This window comes from Heptranchias perlo, chromosome 28 (assembly GCF_035084215.1).
Source record: "Heptranchias perlo isolate sHepPer1 chromosome 28, sHepPer1.hap1, whole genome shotgun sequence".
Taxonomy (NCBI): domain Eukaryota; kingdom Metazoa; phylum Chordata; class Chondrichthyes; order Hexanchiformes; family Hexanchidae; genus Heptranchias; species Heptranchias perlo.
The window spans coordinates 34,604,358-34,627,610 of record NC_090352.1 but is presented as its reverse complement, the minus strand read 5'-3'; the positions used below and the strand labels follow the sequence as shown (position 1 = coordinate 34,627,610).

General features: G+C 42.9%; 1 protein-coding gene across 1 annotated transcript; it reads right to left on the bottom strand.

Moving 5' to 3' along the window:
- Window positions 1-432: 432 nt before the first annotated feature.
- Window positions 433-22,983, bottom strand: LOC137345043 (heparin cofactor 2-like). The gene is made up of 4 exons (XM_068008457.1): window positions 21,836-22,983; window positions 17,493-17,766; window positions 5,508-5,655; window positions 433-4,946 (listed from the first exon to the last, which is right to left on the bottom strand). The coding sequence occupies exons 1-4, from the start codon at window positions 22,644-22,646 to the stop codon at window positions 4,758-4,760; spliced, it is 1,422 nt and encodes a 473-aa protein (XP_067864558.1). The 5' UTR covers window positions 22,647-22,983; the 3' UTR covers window positions 433-4,757.
- Window positions 22,984-23,253: the final 270 nt, after the last annotated feature.

The following is a 23,253-nucleotide window of genomic DNA, read 5'->3' as shown; positions in this document are numbered from 1 at the left end:
CCCGCTCTCTTGCTGGTGCAGCTACTCGTGATGCCATTCTCCCTTCTCCTCTTTGGCTGTGTATCTGCCATTGGAAATGTGCCTGCACCTTTAAGTAGTGCAGGCATCTGATGACGTGCGCTGTTCACGCCCCATTTCCAACTTCCTCATTCTCCGTGCAGCCTCTCAGCAACGAGGGCTGCGCTTGCTGCACAGAGATTTCAGGGTAAGTAGCAGGCAGTACAAAGTTCACGTGCTGCCTGCGTAGGGTCCGTTGGGCGCAGGGTGGTAGCACACCATTACCCAGAACGGACCCTTATCCAATTTTTCCCCCAACATCTTTTACATGCACCATATGTCTAGAAGTACCAGAATTAGTCAGAGTTTGAGGTTTATTGTCAAAATATGATAATCTGTTGACTCAAAACATCATCTACGTGTAAACAGGCTAGCTTTTCTCTTTATCATATTTATTGATCAGATTAAATGTAAGTTGACAAAGAAACTGACTCAATTGATTTAATTTAAATAGAAGCATTGATCCTTATCGCAGAGTCTTCAGAAGGAGGGACCAAGGCTTGCAGTGCCTCTTTGAACAATGAATTCTGGGAAGGCAGACATCTTAAATCATCATTGTCAGCTGTAACATTCTTTTTTATTTAAAACTTACACAAAACATACATGAAAGTAAGTTCAAGATAAGTATCTAACAAACAATACAAACACAGCATCAACCTTAACCGGTTGCATGAACAAGGAAGTAAACTGAGCCATTGTGGTCCTTGTCCAAAAAATAACAGGGAACTGGATGTATCTCAGACACCAACTTGGACAGATAAGCTGGCCAATGTCCTTGAAATTTATTCTCCTATGCTGTAGTATATATTTTTTTAAAACTAAAATTTTGTATATTTTTGGACCATACAAATCAATGTGTTTTTTTCAAGCCACGGTTCTCTGGAAACATTTTATATTACAGCTGCAGAGCACGGACTGGTGATGCCAATCTCCTCTAGAAAGGTACTTTTTAAAAAAAAAGGTGTAACAGAAATATCTGCGAAGTTCAGATGATTATCAGCGATGTGGGAGATGCAGACAAGGCCACATCCCTGGCTGCCCTGAGAAGGTGGTGATGGGCAATTGGTTTGAACTGCTGAATGGCTCGCTAGGCCATTTCAAAGGGCATTAGGAGTCAACCACAGAGTGTGGGATTGGAGACTTGTAAAGGCCAGGCCATGTAGGGGTGGCAGGTTCCCTTCCCTGAAGGATATTAGTGAACCGGTTGGGTTTTTTGGCACTTTGACGGCTTTCATGGTTATTTTCCTGATGCTAGCCCACAAATCACCAGATTTATTGAATTTCACCACCTGCCTTTGTGGGATCTGCATTGATGACCTCTGGCTTGCTAGTCTAGTACCCCAACCACTACACGACCATACCCATTTTGATAAGTTGATCAAATGTTGCTGAAGAAGATTTGAAATGATTGCATTTCTACTAATGAGGCATAGAAAGTCCACTAATTAAAAATATCAACAACTTTTTGTAAGGAGTACAATATAGAACGAATATACTTCAATATGTCACATACCCTGTCCAAAACAAACTTATTTTCAAGTTTAACTGTTACTTAACTGCTCTAAAGATTTGCCCAGATAATGATAAAATACGAGTCTTAACTTGCAGGGACGAGGTTGCATGACTGCTGGTAGCTGTTCAGTACCCCACCCAAGTGGCCATTCTTCACCTGAGTCTACGCAGTGACCTTCAGCAGGCTATTCAGTCACGGAGGGCATCACAGCCAATCTCGATCCTTTCCACACGCAGACTCTTCAGCAGGAGTCACTGGATAGCAATCAGATGCAGGAGCCCTGGTTCTTTATTTTCCCCCCTCCCTAGCCAAGGAGAGGCCAATTGTAGCACCCTAATTGCTGCCCTGGTTGAGGTCAGTTAACTAGTCACAGACCCAGGAATCGAACCTGGGAGCTTCTGATCTCTATGGCTTAGCATTACAGCAGGCAGTGTTTTTAACTAAATGGCCATAATAAAAACGTAAGAAAAGTCAAGGGTGAGACGAGGACATTCAGTCCATCAAAACTCATTACTCTAGTATCCTAATTATCTCATCATAGTGTCTAACTTGAACAATCTCAATTTACCTTTACTATGCTGTCTGACAAATCATTCCAAACAGTTATCACTTTTTGAGTAGTAAGAAAGAATTTGCATTTATATAGCAACTTGTACGACCTCAATGTCCCAAAGCACTTCACAGCCAATGAAGTAGTTTTGAAGTATAGTCACTGTTGTAATATGAGGAAACACAGCCAAGTTACGCACGGCAATAAGATAAATGACCAGATAATTTGTTTGTGATGTCGGTTGAGGCCAGAACACCAGGGAGAACTCCCTGCTCTTCTCCGAAAAGTGCCGCGGGATCTTTTGCATCCACCTGAGATGGTAGATGGGATCTCATCCAAAAGACAGCACCTCCAACAGTGCAGCACTTCCTCTGTACTGCACTGGAGTGTCAGCCTGGATTATATGCTGAAGCCTCTGGAGTGGGTGTCAAACTCATGACCTTCTGACTCAGAAGCAAGAATGCTACCACAGGGCCACGGCTGCCACAAAAATAAAAAAAATCCTTTCTAATATCTTTTACACTTACTTTTCATTAATTTCTATTTTTGTCCTCTGGTCCTATTCTCCCAGTTTACTTTGAAGTAATAATCTGTGTTTACTTTATGCATATCATTTTAGATTTTATACGCTTAAATCCTTTCCTAACCCCCTACTTTCCAGACAGCAAAACTTAAGCTTCTCTAATCTTCTCTCCCAGCTCATCCCCTTTGGGATACATTTAGCTGCTGCGTTGCTGCAGAGTAGTCTTGCTTCACACCAACACTAAATTTGGAATGTAAATATGGAGTCTGGCTCATTCTGACTCCGAAGTGAAGCCGAACTCCTGGAGGGAGTCAGGATGGGCTCTGACTCCGGATTTCTTATTGTTGGTCCAAACCGAAACCATTTCGCACCAATGCTACAGTTGGAGTGTAAATGCAGCCTTACACTTGAGATCGGTCTTGTTGCTCTTCTGCTCACCCTTTCCTAGACATGTATTTTTTGTGGGACATAGTGACAAGAACTGAACACTGTACTATAAGTGGAGTCTGATCAGTGCTTTGTTAAATTAGTGCAGCTTCTATAAACTTGCATTCTGCTGTTCTGACCATGTATCTTAGCATTGTATTAGCTTTTTAAATTATAACCCCACATTGTCTAGACACAGTGACTATTACCTCCATGTCCTTTTCTAAGCCTCTTGTAACCCAAGTCATTTGTGTTTAGTGTGCCCAAATGCATAACCAATCTATATCCTTTTGCAAATCTTCAGTTGCATCCGTTATCTTTACTGTTTTCCCTATTTAGTGTCATCAGTCAAATTTCACAAGCTAACTTTTCCAACACCTGCTACGTGTCCAGTCAGCCCCTCTGCAAAATGCCTTACGACTTTTTTGCTACATTAAAGGCGGAATTTTCATTTCCATTAAAATATGCAGTTGTTCCACCTGTGAGTTTCATGCTGTTTGGCAACACAGGAACCCGTTGAATGAGTTGCAGCTTTCTCACTTTGGGTCTAAAGCCTGTATCAAAGTGCAACATCTACGCAGTGGATTTTGTAGTAATTTTATCGTTTTTTGGATGGACCTACTAATATGAAAGGCAGATCATTGCTCGTCTTTCAGCATTCAGTAATTATTTTATATATGCCCCAGCATAGATTAAAAATAATTTAGATTTGATTTTCACAGTGTTTGAGCACGTAGAGGGGTCGATTTTAGGTTTTGGGTGGCGGAGCGCGCCTACAGTCCGCCCATTCCAGCAGCGAACAGGCCGGAGCCATTTTAAGGCCCAGGCCTCTTAAATAGAACTGACACGCTGTGGACGCCAAACGGGCATCCCAATGCAGCTCATCAGATTCAGGTCGGTGCAATATTGGGCGGCTCAGAGGCTGTCCGAAAGGCAGCAAAGGTAAATCCCGGAGAAGGGGGGACACGAGGTGGGGAGGCTGGGGAGGCAGCAGCCCAGTTTATTTCTGTGGGGCCTGGAGGGGCACTATTGCTCCCTCTGGCCCCACAAAAGTAATTTAAGTTTGCCTCTGTGGGGCCTCTTTGGCTCTATCGCCAGTGAAACTGGTTGGAGGGAGCTTGGCGAGGGCTCGGACCAGTTCTAGCCTAAAGTGGCATTCGGGGTCCTGTGTACATCATAGGATCTCGACTTGCATATTAAAAGGGGCCTACCGACCGAAACAGGCAGGCGAATTGGCCACTAATTTTGGTGTCCATACCTTACTCTGTAAAGTGGAAAAAAATGTTTGAATTATATTTGGAAACGTTCAAATGCATATACACGTAGTGTTTTTAGGGGCACAGGGCGGTATGATTAAGCACCAGCATTGTGCTGTGCAGCAGTGCTGGGATACAGGTTTGGTTTCCCTCCATTCTGAGTTTCCCATCTCAACCATTCTGGTGTAAAAGGGGCCGGGTACCTCCTTGAAGGTTTAGAAAATAATAAGCTTCAGCAATGCAGCTACCTAGACAGTGCAATCTGTTGTGAATGTAACATGGACATTAAGAATAACATTTAGCAGAGCAATGAAAAGTGAACAATTAAGTTGTGTGGTGGTTAGTTTGGGGATTCTCTGGGCTCTGTATTTAACATAGTGTGCCTTTACCTCTGCTAGAATTTGCATAACCATGTTTATTGCCTTCTCTTGATTAGTTTAAAGGGTTCATCACTCGCCCCATGAAAAGTAGCGACTGGGTGTGATGCTCAAAGATGAGGAACAGGAATGGATGATCAGCCATAAATTTGGCCTGTGAAGAAAGGGGTATGAACCCAGAAAGAGAGATCGCAGCAGCTTCACTTCCTTCTTCATCCACCTTCAGTGCAACATGCTGCTTCAGCTGTGGATAAAAAGGAAAAATTATGATGAATAAATCATGTGGGTGAGTGTAGAGTCAGCAAGGATTAGACCTGCATTCTCAGCTCACTGAAGAGCTCAGTTGGTACATACATTTGACCAGTGAGGATCTGACCTTTGTGGATCAGGAAGGTCCCAGGTTTCTGAATTAGCTCTGCTGAATTAGCTGATCTCAGCTGGGACAGTGGTAGAATCCCTGGGCTAGGGAGGAGAAAAATTAACCAGGGTTCATCTTCCTCATCACAGAATGATACAGCACAGAAGGAGGCCATTCGGCCCATTGTGCCTGTGCTGGCTCTCTGAAAGAGCTTTTCAGCACAAATATCTTACACTTAAAAACCTTCCCCCCTCATCGCAGGGGAAGCTCACCCCTCAATGAGATGAAGCCCTGGTGATGAACTACTTTGCTAGCCCCAGGAGATTATGAGGCATGACTATCAGTAGGATTCCTGAATTGACAAATCACCTCCTCTACTTGGTGGAATTTACATGGCAGTGATTGTATTGGGGGAACATTTGGTGAAAGCACAACTGAAATACTCACAGAACTAACGCGCAGATTTCCCTGTTCACAAATACCAGACAAATCTGCTTCATTGTGGAAGAGATCCATCACACCCAGGTCTTCAAACATTTCAATTAAGTCATAGTTGCCATGTAGAGTGAACTTTGGAATGTAGACCTCCCTTGTCCTGTGAAATAGCAGATATAAATCATTCAGACATCAAACACTGAACTAGAATTTATGCTTTAGGGTAAAATATTTCATTTAAAGAAAAAGATATGCCATAAAGTTTTCATTTGTTCCTGGACCCTCGCTCATTGCACCATCTTGTTTTTTTAAATAACTTATTTTGGTTCCCCCATTGTTCTCTGTTCTCCATTGCCAATGTTCTCTGCCTCCTCCCCCAAATCTGAAGGCACTGACTCCTTACTGGGGATAAAACCCCATAAGCACCAGGTCTCTCCCGAGCCATTGCAAAAGAGGCTGTTATTTATGTCTGAGTCTTGACAATGAATGAGGCAGGCAGGCTATATATCATCCATGCCTAATCCTGTCCCCACCAGACATTTACATTTACCAGGATGGGTTGCTGGATAGCAATCAAAAGCCAGAACCCGGGCTCAATTTTTCCCCGCTTCCTAACCCAGGAGGACTGAGGCCAAATGTAGCACTTCTAATGCCTGAAATCAGCTAACTCAGCACAGCCCCAGAATCGAAACACTCTTAACAAATCCTTTCCCAGAATTTCAAAACTGTGAAACTCCTTATGTACCTCAGGGTTCTCTTCCTCTATAACCTATAGCGTTTTAAAACTCAAGCACGGCATCACCTAAACCATTACTTCCTGATTTATCTCATTTTCTTTTCAACCTTCATCGTGTCCTACATTATTGAGCCTTTACCTAGGTTCCCTATCTTTTTAAAAAAAAAAATCAATATATATAGTATATAATGCCGTATCTAATGACTTGTCACAGAGGCATTGGCAGAGGTCTGAGAGAAAGTTAACTAACTGGTTTCTCAGCCAGGAAAGAGCAAGTGGCACAGGAAGACCTAATGATAAGAGTTAGTAAAAAGCCATGGATCAGAAATGCATTGTGTTAATGTCTCATTTTATTGTATGTTGAAACCAGGGACATTAGCAGTGGGCACAGGATCCCGTACAATTTATTCAGTTGAGCCACTTATTCAAAAGCATCTTTTAAAAAAAAATGTTCTTGGGATGTGGGCGTCGCTGGCAAGGCCGCATTTACTGCCTATCCCTAGTTGGCCTAAGAAGGTGGTGGTGAGCCAGCCTTCTCCTAGAATCACTGTGGTCCTTGTGGTAATGGTGCTCCCACCATGGTGTTGGGGAATTCCAAGATGTTGACCCAGCAATGATGAAGGAACAGTGATCTATGTCTAAGTGATGACGGTCTGTGACTTGGAGGGGGTCTTGGAGGTGATTGACCTCTGCCAATGAAGTTTCCACGACATTGCTACCCTTGTCTTTCTTGGTTTGTAGAGGTCACGGGAGGAAGGTGCTGTCAAAGTAACCTTGATGAGTTGCTGTGGTGCATCCTGTAGATCACACAGTGCACCAGTGATGGAGGGGGTGCATAGTGAATGTAGTGGTAGGGGCACCAATCAAATAAACTGCTCTTTAACTTTGTAGACCTTTTGTTACCCAATTTGGACTGAAAGTCAGGCGTGTCTAATAAATAATTCCTGAGCCTTATACACAGGGCACTAAATTAAAAACCAGGGAGCTCAACAACACTATTTTCAGACTTTTAATGCTGCTTTGTTTTATATTCCCTTTTTCTAAGTTTAGAAAAGTTTGATGAGATGGTGGCTACATTTCAGTTTCCTGACAGTCTAGTTGGTGAGTAATCCAGCCTTTGATGTTGTATGAAAAGATTTCATGAACCAGGCAGCAGAATTCAGTTATGAATAGAATCACAGAATCATAGAAAGGTTACAGCACGGAAGGAGGCCATTCGGCCCATCGAGTCTGCGCTGGCTCTATGCAAGAGCAATCCAGCTAGTCCCACTCCCCCGCCCTATCCCTGTAGCTCTGCAAATTTTTTACTTTCAAGTACTTATCCAGTTCCCTTTTGAAGGCTATGATTGAATCTGCCTCCACCACCCCCTCGGGCAGTGCATTCCAGATCTTAACCACTCGCTGTGTAAAAAAGCTTTTCCTCATGTCACCTTTGGTTCTTTTGCCAATCACTTTAGATCTATGTCCTCTGGTTCTTGGCCCTTCTGCCAATGGGAACAGTTTCTCTCTATCTACTCTGTCTAGACCCTTCATGATTTTGAATACCTCAATCAAATCTCCTCTCAAACTTTTCTGTTCCAATGAGAACAACCCCAGCTTCTCCAGTCTATCCACATAACTAAAGTCCCTTATCCCTGGAATCATTCTAGTAAATCTCTTCTGTACCCTCTCTAAGGCCTTCACATCTTTCCTAAAGTGCGGTGCCCAGAACTGGACACAGTACTCCAGTTGTGGCTGAACCAGTGTTTTATAAAGGTTCATCATGACTGCCATACTTTTGTACTCTATGCCTCTATTTATAAAGCCCAGGATCCTGTATGCTTTTTAAACCACTTTCTCAATCTGCCCTGCCACCTTCAACGATTTGTGCACATATACCCCCAGATCTCTCTGTTCCTGTACCCATTTTAGAATTGTACCCTTTAGTTTATATTGCCTCTCCTCCTTCTTCCTACCGAAATGTATCACTTTGCATTTTTCTGCGTTAAATTTCATTTGCTACTTGTCCGCCCATGCCACCAGCCTGTTTATATCCACTTGAAATCTATCACTATCCACCTCACTGTTTACTACCCTTCTAAGTTTTGTGTCATCTGCAAATTTTGAAATTATGCCCTGTACACCTAAGTCCAAGTCGTCAAGGGGTATGGGGAGAGAGCGGGAATATGGTATTGAGATAAAGGATCAGCTTTGATCATATTGAATGGCGGAGCAGGCTCGAAGGGCCGAATGGCCTACTCCTGCTCCTATTTTCTGTGTTTCTATATTAATACATATCAAGAAAAGCAGTGGTCCCAGCACCGACCCCTGGGGAACACCACTGCACACCTCCCTCCAGTCCGAAAAACAACCATTCACCACTACTCTCTGTTTCCTGAAACTTAGCCAATTCTGTACCCATGTTGCTACTGCCCCCTTTATTCCATGGGCCGCAATCTTTGATGACAAGCCTACCATGCGGCACTTTATCAAACGCCTTTTGAAAGTCCATATACACCACATCAACTGCATTGCCCTCGTCTACCCTCTGTTACCTCATCAAAAAACTCTATCAGGTTAGTTAAACACAAATTGCCTTTAACAAATCCGTGCTGGCTTTCTCTAATCAATCCACACTCGTCCAAGTGACTGTTAATTCTGTCCCGTGTTATCGTTTCTAAAGATTTCCCCACCACTGAGGTTAAACTGACTGGCCTATAGTTGCTAGGTTTATCCTTACACCCTTTTTTGAACAAGGGTGTAACATTTGCAATTCTCCCGTCCTCTGGCACCACCTCCGTATCTACAGATGTTTCGAAGATCATGGCCAGTACCTCCACAATTTCCACCTTTTCTTCCCCCAGCAACCTAGGATGCAACCCATCCGGACAGGTGACTTATCTACTTTAAGTACAGCTAGCCTTTCTATTACCTTCTTTATCAATTTTTAGCCCATCAAGTATCTCAACTATATCTTCCTTTACTGAGACTCTGGCAGCATCTTCTTCCTTGGTAAAGACAGATGCAAAGTACTCATTTAGTACCTCGGCCATCCCCTCTGCCTCCATGAGTAGATCTCCTTTATGGTCCCTAATCAACCCCACCCCTTCTCTTATTACCCGTTTACTGTTTACATGCCTGTAGAAGACTTTTGGATTCCCTTTTATGTTGGCCGCCAGTTTATTCTCATACGCTCTCTTTGCCCCTCTACTTCCTTTTTCACTTCCCCTCTGAACTTTCTATAATCTGCCTGGTTCTCACTTGCATTATCATCAATAAACTAAAAGAAAAGAAAGACTTGCATTTACACAGCACCTTACCACATCTCTGAAATATCTCAAATGCTTCACGTCAAGAATTACTTTAACATGTTGTGACTGTTATGTAGGCAAACTCGTCACTGGACAATCTGTCAGTCTCCTGTGACTCCTTATTGAGAAGCAATTATGACATGTTTAACATTTCCAGATGTTGTTAGTTGGTTACAGAGTAACTGTGGACAAGCAGAGAGATTTAGGGGTCCACGCACAGAAATCACCAAAAGCTAGTGGACAGGTACAAAAGTAATTAAAAAGGCTAATGGAATGTTGGCCTTTATCTCAAGAGGGCTGGAATACAGACGGGTGGAAGTTATGTTACAGCTGTACAGACCTCTGGTGAGACCCCATCTGGAGTACTGCATTCGGTTCTGGACACCGCACCTCAGGAAGGATATATTGGCCTCGGAGTGGGTGCAGTACAGATTCACCAGAATGATACCAGGGCTAAAAGGATTAAATTATGAGGACAGGTTGCATAGACTAGGCTTGTATTCCCTTAAATATAGAAGATTAAAGAGTGATCTAATTGAGGTGATTAAGATGATTAAAGGTTTTGCTAGGGTAGATAGAGAGAATCTATTTCCTCTGGTGGGAGAGTCCAGAACAAAGGGGGCATAACCTTAAAATTAGAGCTAGGCCGTTCTGGGGTGATCTCAGAAAGCATTTCTTCACACAATGGGTAGTAGAAATCTGGAACTCTCTCCCCCAAAAAGCTGGGGGGTCAATTGAAAATTTCAAAATTAAGATTGATAGATTTTTGTTAGGCAGGGGTATTAAGGGTTATGGAACCAAGGCAGGTAGATGGAGTTAAAAAACAGATCAGCCATGATCTAATTGAATAGTGGAACAGGCTCAAGGGGCTGAATGGCCTACTCCTGTTCCTATGTTGCTCAGTCATATGAAAGCAGAGCTCCGTGATGTAAATTTTCGGTATTGTGTCTCTTTCGTATGCAACGTAAGACAGGCCAGAATATGGAGAGTTCAAGAAGTGTCTTCACTGTATTTTTTCAAAATAATTCTTTCTCTTGTACCTAGGGAAACAAGACACTAAAGCGGAGGCGTAATATTTCCAGACCATTTAGGTTAACAGTGCTGTATATTGTCTGTACTTGTATGTTAATAGCTTTAGCAATTCCCTCATGCAGTTGGTATGTTAATACATGCAAGCTTTCAGACTAATATCAGTGCCCTTGTAGCTGATCGATTGAGGACAGCAAAGCTATTTGATATTAGCCATGATGTGGAGATGCCGGTGATGGACTGGGGTGGACAAATGTAAGGAATCTTACAACACCAGGTTATAGTCCAACAATTTTATTTTAAAATCACAAGCTTTCGGAGATTATCCCCTTCGTCAGGTGACGAAGGGAATAATCTCCGAAAGCTTGTGATTTTAAAATAAAATTGTTGGACTATAACCTGGTGTTGTTAGATTCCTTACATTTGATATTAAGGTGTCAAAAGCAATGATATACTGGAAATTTGTGGGTCACTCTATCTGACTTAAAGTTAAATTTGATTAATAACATGCCGACTGAGAAAGGACTGCTTTGACCTATATACTGTTCCCAGGCCGAAAGGAAAACTGGGGAACCTACTCCCAGGCCTGTGATTATACCAAGGAGCGCTCAGAAAAAATTATCCATTGATTTTTACTTATTTCACTGTGTAGCATGCCCTTATCTCATTGATTAATTCAATGAGATTTTGTCACATTTCAGGATGTTCTGACCATTTTTCCACAGAAAGGATTTGAAAATATGGAAGCAAAAGTGTATTCTCAAGTTTGGAAATAAGGCTCCTAGACAAAAGGTGATTAATATGCTAATTGGAGGTTATTTTCTCCAGAGGCTCATCCAGATTATCATAAAAAACACTTCATATTCACTGTGCTGGAAAACCCCTTAATCTCTGTGGAGAGAGATAAAAAGGAAGTGAGAGAGAGGTTTTTGTTACTGAATGCTGCACAATCAGTCAGGCAGCAAAAGGCAGGCATAGATAGACTGGAAAATGCAGGGAAGTGATTCTAAATTAAGTATGACGACCCAGTGATGGGAGGAAAGTGTAGTGTATTTGTTATATTATGCAAAACCAAGTTGTATCACAACCAGTCCTGATCACGAGGGGATGCTATTGTTACATCCCTGGTTTACGCTATCGATCATACAAGTAGATATAGGGAAGGATGAGTGAACTGCTATAAAAGTAAGATGCATGGACCAGTTATGGGAATGATAATGCCACTGAATCCAAGAAGGTATCTACAGCAGACCCGAATCTGCAAGATGTGTAACTTAACATATAGGGGTATGCATTCTGCATTCTAATGTGTTGCACCATTAGGTCACCTTCCGTTGGATAAATATTTTAATAGCAGCACTGGATTACTTTTCAAGCAAAATACTGAAAACAGTAAAATCTTGGGCCTCACAGACGGTTAGGACATCGTTTCACATCTGTGATTCCACAAATGTTGAATCTCCATTCTCAGCTATGCTGTCTTAAGAGAGCTGGACACTTCTACACCGGAAAGAAAGCACAACCAGAGGCTTTGTCATCCTATGACCGCTCTTGGCACATGCTCAGTATCTGACTAAAGACTTGGATTAGTGGAACCTAAAGAAACAGACCTCCAATTATTCTCTCCGTTGAAGAATGCATTTGACAAGGGGAATTTATTTTTTGGTCAGCTGCCCGTCTGACACACATGGAAAATCATTACCATGTTTAAGAATCTACAAATCAAGCTACTGAGAAATCTACACTTGTAAAATTTCTGTTTGGAATGTACACTCTCTTCCCATTGAGACACACCCCGCCTATCTGAGTCCAAAGAGCTTAAATGCAGAGAATCCCAAGTGTGCGCAGGGATACCTCTGGAGTTTTACAAGCTAAAACCACGACTGAGTGCTGGTAAGTTTCCTGCTGTCTATTGACCTCACCAGTTAGGGAATTGGCTTGAAAGATATCTGGAGCTGAATGGGAAGAATCCCATCCCCCAGTGACATGTCTACCCCTCCAGGGTCCATTGGTGAGCCAGGCTGGCTGGTCAATTAGCAGTGTTTTGGAGTACTGTGGACCTGTCTGGTACAGGTATCAGATTACCAGATCTGCCACAGGATGGTTGACTTCGTTCTGAACTTCCATTGCTATACATTTTATGTTGGAGACACTTAAGACCCAAAGAAACCCGCTTACTTAAGGGGCAGAAAACCATAAAATGCAAAAAAAAGGTAACATCTGAGGCTCCCCAATGGCCCAATGTGTAACTGCACTGCATGGTAGGGTATTGAGCCATACAGAAAAGGGAGGTCCCAGCTTCAATTACATTATGTTTCGTTCATTATCTTGTCTCACCGGTAAAGAATAGTCACTTGAGTGAGGTATCAGAGGGCTGCTGCTTCCAATAGAATTAAGTGTCAGCTTGGCTCAGTAATAGTACTTTCACCTCTGAGTCAGAAGATCAAGTCCCACTCCTGATATAAAGCGCATTATCTAGTCTAACACTTCAGTGCAGTACTGAGGAAGTGCTGCATTGGTTGAAGTGCCATCTTACAGATGAGACATTAAACTGAGGTCCTGTCTGTGAGGAGTTCTTCCATTGTCGAGGTCATCATTTATCCCTCTTCAAACCACAAATCTCAATCATCCAGTCATTTCATTTGCCATTGATAGGACCTCATGTTTGCCTACATAAGAACAGTGACTACACTTCATAAGTAATTCACTGACCATGAAGCACTTTGGGACATCCTGAGGTCAAGAAAAGCACTATATAAATGCAAGTTCATTCTTTATACTTCCACATCGGTTGCTGCCTTGAGGGAGGAGAGATCTTGTAAAGAAACACAGGAAGGCCTATTGGGCCAAACACAAGACAGATTTTAACAGCTGAAGTGTTTTTTTTAATCGTTTAGGGAACTGAAGTAAAGAATGGAATTTCATGTAACCATAAGATGAATTATCTCTCTCTGTTGCACATCCTTTTTTAAAAAAATGTTTAATAAAATACCTGCTCCTAGCAGCTTGATGTTGGCCTATTAGGTGGAGTCCTACATTAGTATCTGTACCATTTTAAAGTCGGCTGTAAATGTTAATTGGGTTTTAAATTTCAATTGACTACTCGAAATTTAAATGTTAAAATTATAAATTTTTTATTTATTCCCCCCTAGGGACCTGCTACAAACTTCCTTGCATATGAGCAGCCAGGTTATGTGAAATTCTTTTGCTCTTTTTTTTGTCACTGCCTCCAATTTTTTTACCACCTCTCCTGAAGATGGTGCCTCATAGAAATTGATCGAAGTGACAACACAGAAACAGGACATTTGGCCCAACCATTCCACTTTTGCGTTTACCCACCTTGTGAGCAAAAAGTTCTAATCACATTTACCCACTCTGTCCCCATATTCCTTCAGCCCCTTACCCTTATATTGGGGCCACTACTTTTCACTATATTTATAAATGACTTGGATGAAGGAATAGAGAGCCGTATATCTAAGTTTGCTGATGACACTAAGTTTGGTAGCACAGTAAATAGTGTAGTTGGGAGCAGAAAGTTGATCTGATCAGATCAGCCATGATCTTATTGAATGGCAGAGCAGGCTCTAGGGGCCGATTGGCCTACTCCTGCTCCTATTTCTTATGTTCTTGTGTTCTAAAGGGACATTGATAGATTCAGTAAGTGGGCAAAACTGTGGCAGATGGAGTTCAATGTGGGAAAGTGTGAGGTCATCCACTTTGGACCTAAGAAAGATAGATCAGAGTATTTTCTAAATGGTGAGAAGCTAGGAGCTGTGGATGAGCAGAGAGATTTAGGGGTCCAAGTGCAGAAATCACTAAAAGCTAGTTGACAGGTACAAAAAATAATTAAAAAGGCTAATGGAATGTTGGCCTTTATCTCAAGAGGGCTGGAATATAAACGGGTGGAAATTATGTTACAGCTGCATGAAGCTCCAGTTAGACCCCATTTGGAGTACTGCATTCAGTCTTGGACACCGCACCTCAGGAAGGATATATTGGCCTTGAATGGGTTGCAGCACAGATTCACCAGAATGGTACCAGGGCTAAAAGGAGTAAGTTTTGAGGACAGGTTGCATAGACTAGGCTTGTATTGCTTTGAATATAGAAGATTAAGGGGTAATCTAATTGAGGTGTTTAAGATGATTAAAGCAGAGAAGCTATGCTAAACTTGTACAGAACCTTGTTTGGACCACACTTGCAGGACTGCGAACAGAGCAGGCTCGAGGGGCTGAATGGCTCACTCTTGCTCTTAATTCTTATGTTCGTATGTTAGTTCTGGTCTCCACATTATAAAACGGATATAGAGGCACAGGAGGAGGGGCAAAAAAGGATTACTAGGATGATATCAGAAATGAGATGTTATACCTATCAGGAAAGATTGAATAGGCTGAGGCTGTTTTCTCTAGAAAAGAGAAGATTGAGGGGGTGATCTGATAGAGGTCTTTAAGATTATAAAAGGGTTTGATAGGGTAGACATAGAGAAGATGTTTCCACTTGCAGGGGAGACCAGAACTCGGAGCCATAAATATAAGATAATCACTAACAAATCCTATAGGTTAATTCAGGAGAAACTTCTTCACCCAGAGAGTGGTTAGATTGTGGAACTCACTCCCACAAGGAGTAGTTGAAGCAACTAGCATAGATGCATTTAAGGGGAAGCTAGATACACATGAGGGAGAAGGGAATAGAGGGATATGCTGATAGGGTTAGATGAAAAAGGGTGGGAGGAGGCTCACATGGAGCATAAATATTGGCATGGACCTTTTGGGCCAAATGGCCTGTTCCTGTGCTGTAAATTCTATGTAATTTGTAATGCTTTGTAAAGAATTTGATAGGGTAGATAGAGAGAAACTATTTGCTCTGGTGGGAGAGTCCAGGACAAGGGGGCATAACCTTAAAATTAGAGCTAGGCCTTTCAGGATTGTTGTCAGAAAGCACCTCTTCACACAAAGGGTAGTGGAAATCTGGAACTCTCTTCCCCCAAAAAGCTGTTGAGGCTGGGGGTCAATTGAAAATTTCAAAACTGAGTTTGATAGATTTTTGTTAGGCAAGGCTATTAAGCTTTATCAGCGATGATCTAATTGAATGGCGGAACAGGCTCGAGGGGCTGAACGGCTACTTCCTGTTCCTATGTTGCTTCATCCACCTATCCAATCTAGAATTGAATGTTGACATAGCATCTGCCTCAATCACTAACCCTGGAAGTGAATTCCACAGCCTCATAACTCTCTGTGTAAAGAAGGTTGCCCAGACTTGCCCATATATAAGTGAGTGCTGACAAACTATTTGACCATGAGGGTCATCAAAGCAGAAACCAATCCTGCACTCACCCCACATCCGCACAAGTCTGTACTATTTGCTCACTCACTGAGTACTGAAAAGGAGGGGGATTCCTCTCCCACCTCCCTAGTCCAGGGACGCTGGGGGCAACTGCAGTGACCTCTGCTGAAATAAGCTGTGGTGTTATTGTATAATGTGCTTTGCTTAAACCCCATATAAATACAATGAATAAAAGGTTTGGTTCAGGTACAGTATAGAGCTCACCATAGAGATAGACAGGATCTGATAACTAGAGAGGGATAATTCCATCGACAGAGGAGAGGGGAGGTTTGGGGAAGGGAAAAAGTACCAATTACTAAGGGCTAGATTTTATGACCAGTGACTAAGAATGGTTGCAAAATTTAACCTATGTATCTCATGTTCCCAATCATGGGCATTGTCTTTGTCTTCCTCTACTCCTGCTCTGCAATTAGGTCCCCATAAACTTCCCAAACCATTGCTTTAACTTGATTATCAGAACCGCTTAATAGCTTAGTTTCCCCATCCCTCTATCATCTCTGTCCTTATGTCTCTGGGTGAGACAATCTAATTATAAACTATACGTGCACAGTACCAAACTTCCAGTATCATTGAGAGATTGTGAGGATAATAAGTGTGGCGATTGGAAAGCTGACAGCAACACAGTTCGAACTGCCCTTTAAAGGTTAGGAGTGAGGTATATTGGGCTGGATTTTACTGCTGCCGATAACCAGAAAAGTGTTGGCAGCAACAGGTTTAGGGTTTTCAATCTTGTAGCTGGCGTAAACGTAAATCTTTACACCGCTGGGAATTGGGTTCAAATCAAGCTGGGACAGATGAAAGGCAAGTCACTCGTTGAGAGCTGTAGGTCGTCTGAGAGCATGAATTTGGCCAGTTCTTAGGAGGCTGTGATTTAAAACTAATCATGACTGTCAGTTTTTCTCATAGAGATCATGAGGATGGCTGGTGAGAGAAACAGAAATGGGGGGAAGGGGACGGGGATGTGAGGTTGAGCATAAAGTACATCAGTGGGGCACGGTAAAGGGAGCTTCAACCTACATCCAGCCTATGGTGTGGCTAATCTGGCAAAGAAAGAAAGAACTAATTTGCATTTACATAGCGCCTTTCACAACCTCAGGACATCCCAAAGCACTTTATATCCAATGAAGTACTTTTTGAAATGTAGTCACTGTTGTAATGTAGGAAACACGACAGCCAATTTGTGCACAGTAAGGTCCCACAAACAGCAATGTGATCTGTTTTTTTTAGTGACATTGGTTGAGGGATGAATATTGGCCAGTACAGTGGGGAGAACTCCCCTACTCTTCTTCGAAATAGTGCCATGGGATCTTTTATGTTTACCTGAGAGGGCAGACGGGGCCTCGGTTTAAGTGCACAATGGATGCGAAAAGTGAAATATATTCCGTTCCCTGGCATTGACACCCCTCCGTTTATGAGTTCAAAATTCACCACCCTCCCAGGGGGGGAAAAAAAGTCTCTGGAAAGTATACACTTGCAGATAAACGCACAGACTCACATATACACAAATATCCAGTCATTAACTAGGTCATTTCAGGAACAAACAATTGATGAGATAATTTAAGAAAGTGCACTTCGAATCCACCCTTAACGCTGCCACACTACCTGTTTGTCATGTCCTGGAGCCAGTTGTCAACCATTTCCCAGCTGAGTTCTCTTTCAATGTGCCTCAGGCCAGAGGTTTTATAGGGAACTACGACCAGCATGCTGGCGTTGGCACTGTACGGCAGGCTGATGACGTCGCACTCGTGGACATGGTCTGTGGTGGCTAGCAGGGTCGCTCTGACGTACATCATTGGCACCTTCACCACCGCTGCCTTGCCGGTGTGGAAATGGAGCATGGCAGTCTTGCTTTTAATAAATTTATGCTCCCACGAGCCTGCAAACAGAATGGATTTGCAGAGTAATAACAAAGTCTTGTGCCATTGCACTGAGAGCTAGGATTGATGACAGTGGTGAGGATGATAACGCTGTGGAAAATGATCACATTAGTTGCTGCAATGATCCAAGTGATAGTAGAGACATCTCCCTGTGCGTATATTGTTCAAAAGAAATGGCTAGAGTTGACCTCACAATCTCATTGCCCATAAGCATTTTTGAACTATTTTGTGATACCAAAAAACCCCACAATATTTGCACCATAAGCACCATAGTTCTTGATTGCATGAAAACGCAAAGCTTTTTTTAAAAGTAAATGTTTAAAGTAAAAAGGAAAAATTTGCAGGGTTATGGGGAAAGAGCAAGGGGAGCGGGACTATTTGGATAGCTCCTTCAAAAAGCCGGCACAGGCACGATGGGCTGAATGGCCTCCTTCTGTGCTGTATGATTCTAATTTTCTCTACATTTTTTCCGCTCCTCTCCTGAAAGCTGGCAGCTCCTACAATCACTCAGGCACTAACAGCTCCCCAGTAGCCTGATCCTGTCCTTGCCTGATCTCCAGGAACTTTCTAGTGGGCGTCACTAAATAGCAAGCATCGAGCTGATCATTTTTGCCTCCATAGCCCGGGGATATTAAGCAGCCAATCGTTGTCTCACTAAGATCGGCTAATTCAGTGCAGACCGGACATCGAATCTGGGGCCTTATTGGTCCGCATGTCTCAGTCTGCCCACCGAACCATCAAGGAATCAGGCTAAAAATATTTTTTAAAGAAATTGTTTCGGAAATATTCTGTGGTTCTGGACACATACGTTTCTTATTGCAATCAGCATGATTAATGTGCAGGAATCTTTTCTGCAAATGTTAATGCGACGGCCAGCATGGGTGGGGTCTTGTTTTGAAAGTTGCTAACAACAGTCAGTCGGCCTTGGAGAGGGTGCAGAGGAGATTTTCCAGAATTACAAGAGGGATGAGGGACTTCAGTTATGTGGAGAAACTAGAGAAGCTGGGATTATTCTCCTTAGGTTAAGGGAAGATTTAATAGAGGTGTTCAAAATGATGAGGGGTTTTGATAGAATAAATAAGGAGAAATTGTTTCCACTGGCAGGAGGGTCAGTAACCAGAGGACACCAATTTAAAATAATTGGCACAAAAGCCAGGGGTGGAAATGAGGAGAATATTTTTTAGGCAGTGAGTAATCATGATTTGGAATGCACTGCCTGAAGTGGAAGGTGGTGGAAGCAGATTCAATAGTAACTTTCAAAAGGGAATGGGATAAATACTTGAAAAGGAAAAATTTGCAGGGCTCTGGGGAAAGAGCAGGGGGAGTGGGACTAATTGAATAGCTCTTACAAAGAGCCGGCACAGGCACGATGGGCCGAATGGCCTCCTTCTGTGCTGTAAGATTCTACGATTCTGAGAGTTCTGCAAACGCTGTGAAAAGGTTTCCTTGGAGAAGCAGGCAAACTGAGAACATTGCCGGTATGCATCCAATTAAAACAGTACTGAGACACATGTTTTAAAGAAATCAGCCATCCAAGATTGCAGCAAAATTCACCGTTGCTGGACACTGCAGGCAGCTTCCTGCCTCCCATCTTGTTACTCTTAAATCTACTCTTGCTTTAAAACATTCATGCCTTGAAATTACGCTGCGGGAATATCAATGCTTAAGGTGATCCCGTGCAATCCCTCTGTCTGCTATTGTAACAGAGGTGAAGTCTCTGTTAAAACAGCAAACAATGGCACTGCATACGAATGTGTTGTGTATGTGGAAGCTAATATTCGCACAGCGCATCTTCAAGGCATTGGAGTCTAAGAAACTACAGCCCTCTATGTGTGAAGTCGAATAGTCTGATCTGGCAAAGGGCGCCCTATGAGGCCCTCTTTAGAAGAGTTGAGCAATACCCTTTAATTATTTTTTGTGTGTATTTCGAGTGGTTACACATCAATTCTTGGTATTAATACTGCATATACAAACATTGTGATTTTTAACATCATAGAGAAAATCAACAATATTTAATTTTTAAAGAAACTAAGCTCTTCCATGGGCCTACTCATCAGGGCACCATCTGAGGCAGTACTGAGCCATGCAGACCAGAAGGCCCCAGGTTTGATCCCTGGCCGATGGTGAATTAGCTGGTTTCAGCTGGGGCATCACAATTAGCCTTCGTGCTCTTGGACTAGGGAAGGAAAGAGAAAAGAATGAATCAGGATTCCTGCTATTAATTGCTCTTCCTTATGGAAAGTGGATGTATGTGGTTGCAGGTGAGAGAACACGATTGGGTACCGCGGTGTACAGCACTGGAGTGTCAGCCCAGATTTTGCACTTAAGTATCTGGAATGGGACTTGAACCTTTTGACTCGAGAGTGCTACCACTGAGCCACGGCTGACACCTAACTAAGGTACCAGAACTGCTGATACTGAACTGTACCCCAGCAAGAGTCAACGCCTTTGGGACAGGAGGGGATGAAATTAGAGATAAAAAATAAAAATAGTTTCAAAGTTGCACATTTTGCCACCCACCTAGAGTTTATCACAGACAGTACATAAATATGCTGCAGTCACATCTGTGGAGTTTGGGCCCTGTCTAGTATTAATATAAGATTAGAATTTTACACGTTTCTCAGGTTACACTATAAACAGATACGTTTGATGTGCCGCTTCCTTGTTCTCTGCTCCCATGTCCATGATCCTGGAAATAGTACTTAGTTTTAATTCCTCCTATTTGTTTGCCTCTCTGGTTAACATCACACTGCGTCTGTAAGTGGCCCAGTAACGCAAATTGTAGACGGTGTGTCTCACAGCCAGAATGAAGTAAGGTCGAGTGTCAGAATCTGCGCTTGTTGTTTAGACTAAGTTAAGCCAGTTCCTCTGATGCCTCTGTTGGCGAAGGCAATGTGTAACTGAACCACGGAGACCAGTGCCATTCCAGTTGGATGCCAGGCACTCCCCACAGGGAGGTAGAGACATTGTGAACCACACTTCTGCATTTCTTAGTAGACATTACCACAACAGCAACAACAACTTGCATTTATGTAGCACCTTTAACGTAGTAAAACATCTCAAGGCACTTCACAGGAGCTTCATTAAACAAAATAATTGACACCGAGCCAAAGGAGATATGGGGAAGGTTGACTAAAAGCTTGGTTAAAGAGGTAGGTTTTACGGAGCTTCTTGAAGGAGGAGAGAGATCCGGAGAGGTTTAGGGAGGGAATTCCAGAGCTTCGGGCCTAGTTGGCTGAAGGCACGGCCGCTATTGATTGGGCAAAGGGAGTTGGGGATCCATAGGACATCAGAGTTGGAGGAACGCAGAGTTCTCGAAGGGTTGGAGAGCTGGAGGAGGTTACAGAAATAGGGAGGGGGTGAGGCCATGAAGGGATTTGAACATGAGGATGAGAATTTTAAATTTGGGGCATTCATGGACCAGCAGCCAGTAGGTCAGCGAACACAGGGGTGATGGGTGAGCGGGATTTGGTGCAGGTTAGGGTATGTGCAGTGGAGTTTTGGATGAGCTCAAGTTTATGGAGGGTGGAGGATAGGAAGCTGGCCAGGAGAGCATTGGAATAGTCGAGACTGGTGGTAACAAAAGCATGGATGAGGGTTTCAGCAGCAGATGGTTGATATTACGGAGGTGGAAGTAGGCGGTGTTTGTGATGACCACCCACCCCATTTAGATCTCCTTGTACTACCCATGCATACCTGCCAAAGTATGCAGGCAGGTACTGGCCTGCTTCCAGTCTTCTGCCATTATACTGCATAGCCTGAGATAATTCCTATTTTAATTTTGGTACAATGCCCCTTCCTTTTCCCTATGGGTAAAATGTCTGGCTTCTGCTTGGCACGTGATTCATTTCAAGCACGGTGTCATGTACTGCCATGGGGTACAGCATGTTGGAGCACTAATATACCATCATGATACTTACACTATGTAGAGTGTGACATTTTTAACATATTTATTATGAATCCAGCAATCTTGCTACATGAAAATGTTACTGCCTTTTAAAAAATATATAACTGTATATATGTGTCTTAATGAATAGTTAGAGTGATGATGTATCGTGAAACACTGACCTTTGAAGTGAAGTGCCTGGTAGATGAGCATCACCGTCTGGGGGTCAATGTCCTCCACCACATCCTGAAGTTTCCCCTTTGTGACCTTTGAAATGAGCTGGTTGAACCTGGTGATGGTTTGGGGATCAGAGAAGTCCACAGACTGTGCGTGCGCCCCATAGTAATGTTTTAACCACTCCTTAAAGGTTTTCCTGATCTTCAACCCTTCCTTGACGTAGACGCCGGAGAAATCTTTGAGCGTGTATCCAAAATCGTGCTTGAAGAGCCTGTGGATGAGTTTGTGGAAGACTTCGTGCAGGACCTCGCTGCCATAGCCTGGCTTGGTGTTGACAAAGTGGTCAAAGCCGAGAGCTCGGGAGATCTGCTCCTGGGTCCTGTTACCAGCCCCCACCGTTACCATGGCCATCATGGTGGAGAGCCCGAACGGAGAGAAGACTATGTTCTTGGAACTTGACTGCGACTTCAACAAGCTCCTGTAGAAATTGAACGCAAAATCGGTGTTGACCAAGGACAAGCGCTGGACCCGAGATTTGCCCCTGAATTTTTTACGTATGGAATCTGAGTTCTTGGGAGTTGCAAATTGTTTCTTGTTTGCGAACATGTCCTCCTGAAAGCCATAGTTGTCTTCTTCATCTTCGTAGTCTTCAAATTCAGCATAATCATACTCTTCTAGCTCGGGGACGTTGAGCTCTCTGGTCAGAGTGTTGCTTTCTATCGGTGCCACATGCCCGATATCTAGGCTAGCAGCAGCAACTGCTGTGCTGAAGAAACGCAGGGCACACAGCAGAAAGCAAAACCAAGAAAACACCATTTTACTTTCTTCAAGCACTCGCCGATCAGTCAACAGCTCCCTTTTTCCTAGGCTGCAAAGAAAAGAAGTCTAATTTTGGAGAAACGTCTTTTTAAATCCAAAAAGCAGAAAGTGTTCCACTCCCTCTGGCTTGCAACTGAACTCAAAAAGCTCCTCTTCCCAAATTATCTTGGTTTTTTTTTTAAATCACAGCTGTTGCACAACATGAGGTGACCCCGTAGGCTAAATAAATCCCATAGGTTAAAGGCAGACGCACAAGAATTCCCCAAACTGTGCCAAAACAACTGAAATTAATTAAGAGCAGAGTAGGACCCTTCTACGCACTGTTTTGATAGAAAGAATACTTTCATACTTTAAAGTGTTTCTAGCAATTGGAGCAGGATGGAATAAGTTGTAGGTTTTTTTTCCATCACTAACCGTTTCCATGTGTAGGGTGTAGTTACTTTGTCTAAACCAAAGAAAACAGCTGCCAAATGTTTTCTGCTTTGGCACAGCTTTGACAATTTCTTTACAACAAATTTTACTGAAGGTTCACTGGGAGCAGAATTCTGTTGGCACCTTTAACTGTTATCTGTGGGCTCATCCCCAAGGGAAGACTTCCCTCCCT

What these genes read in the sequence shown, in the direction of transcription:
- LOC137345043 (XM_068008457.1), bottom strand. Translation starts at nt 22,646, where the DNA reads ATGGTGTTTTCTTGGTTTTGCTTTCTGCTGTGTGCCCTGCGTTTCTTC. An exon ending in CCAGGCACTTCACTTCAAAG is followed by an intron (nt 17,767 to 21,835) that starts GTCAGTGTTTCA and finishes TTCTGTTTGCAG; the next exon opens with GCTCGTGGGAGCATAAATTT. An exon ending in GAAATCTGCGCGTTAGTTCT is followed by an intron (nt 4,947 to 5,507) that starts GTGAGTATTTCA and finishes TTTTATCCACAG; the next exon opens with CTGAAGCAGCATGTTGCACT.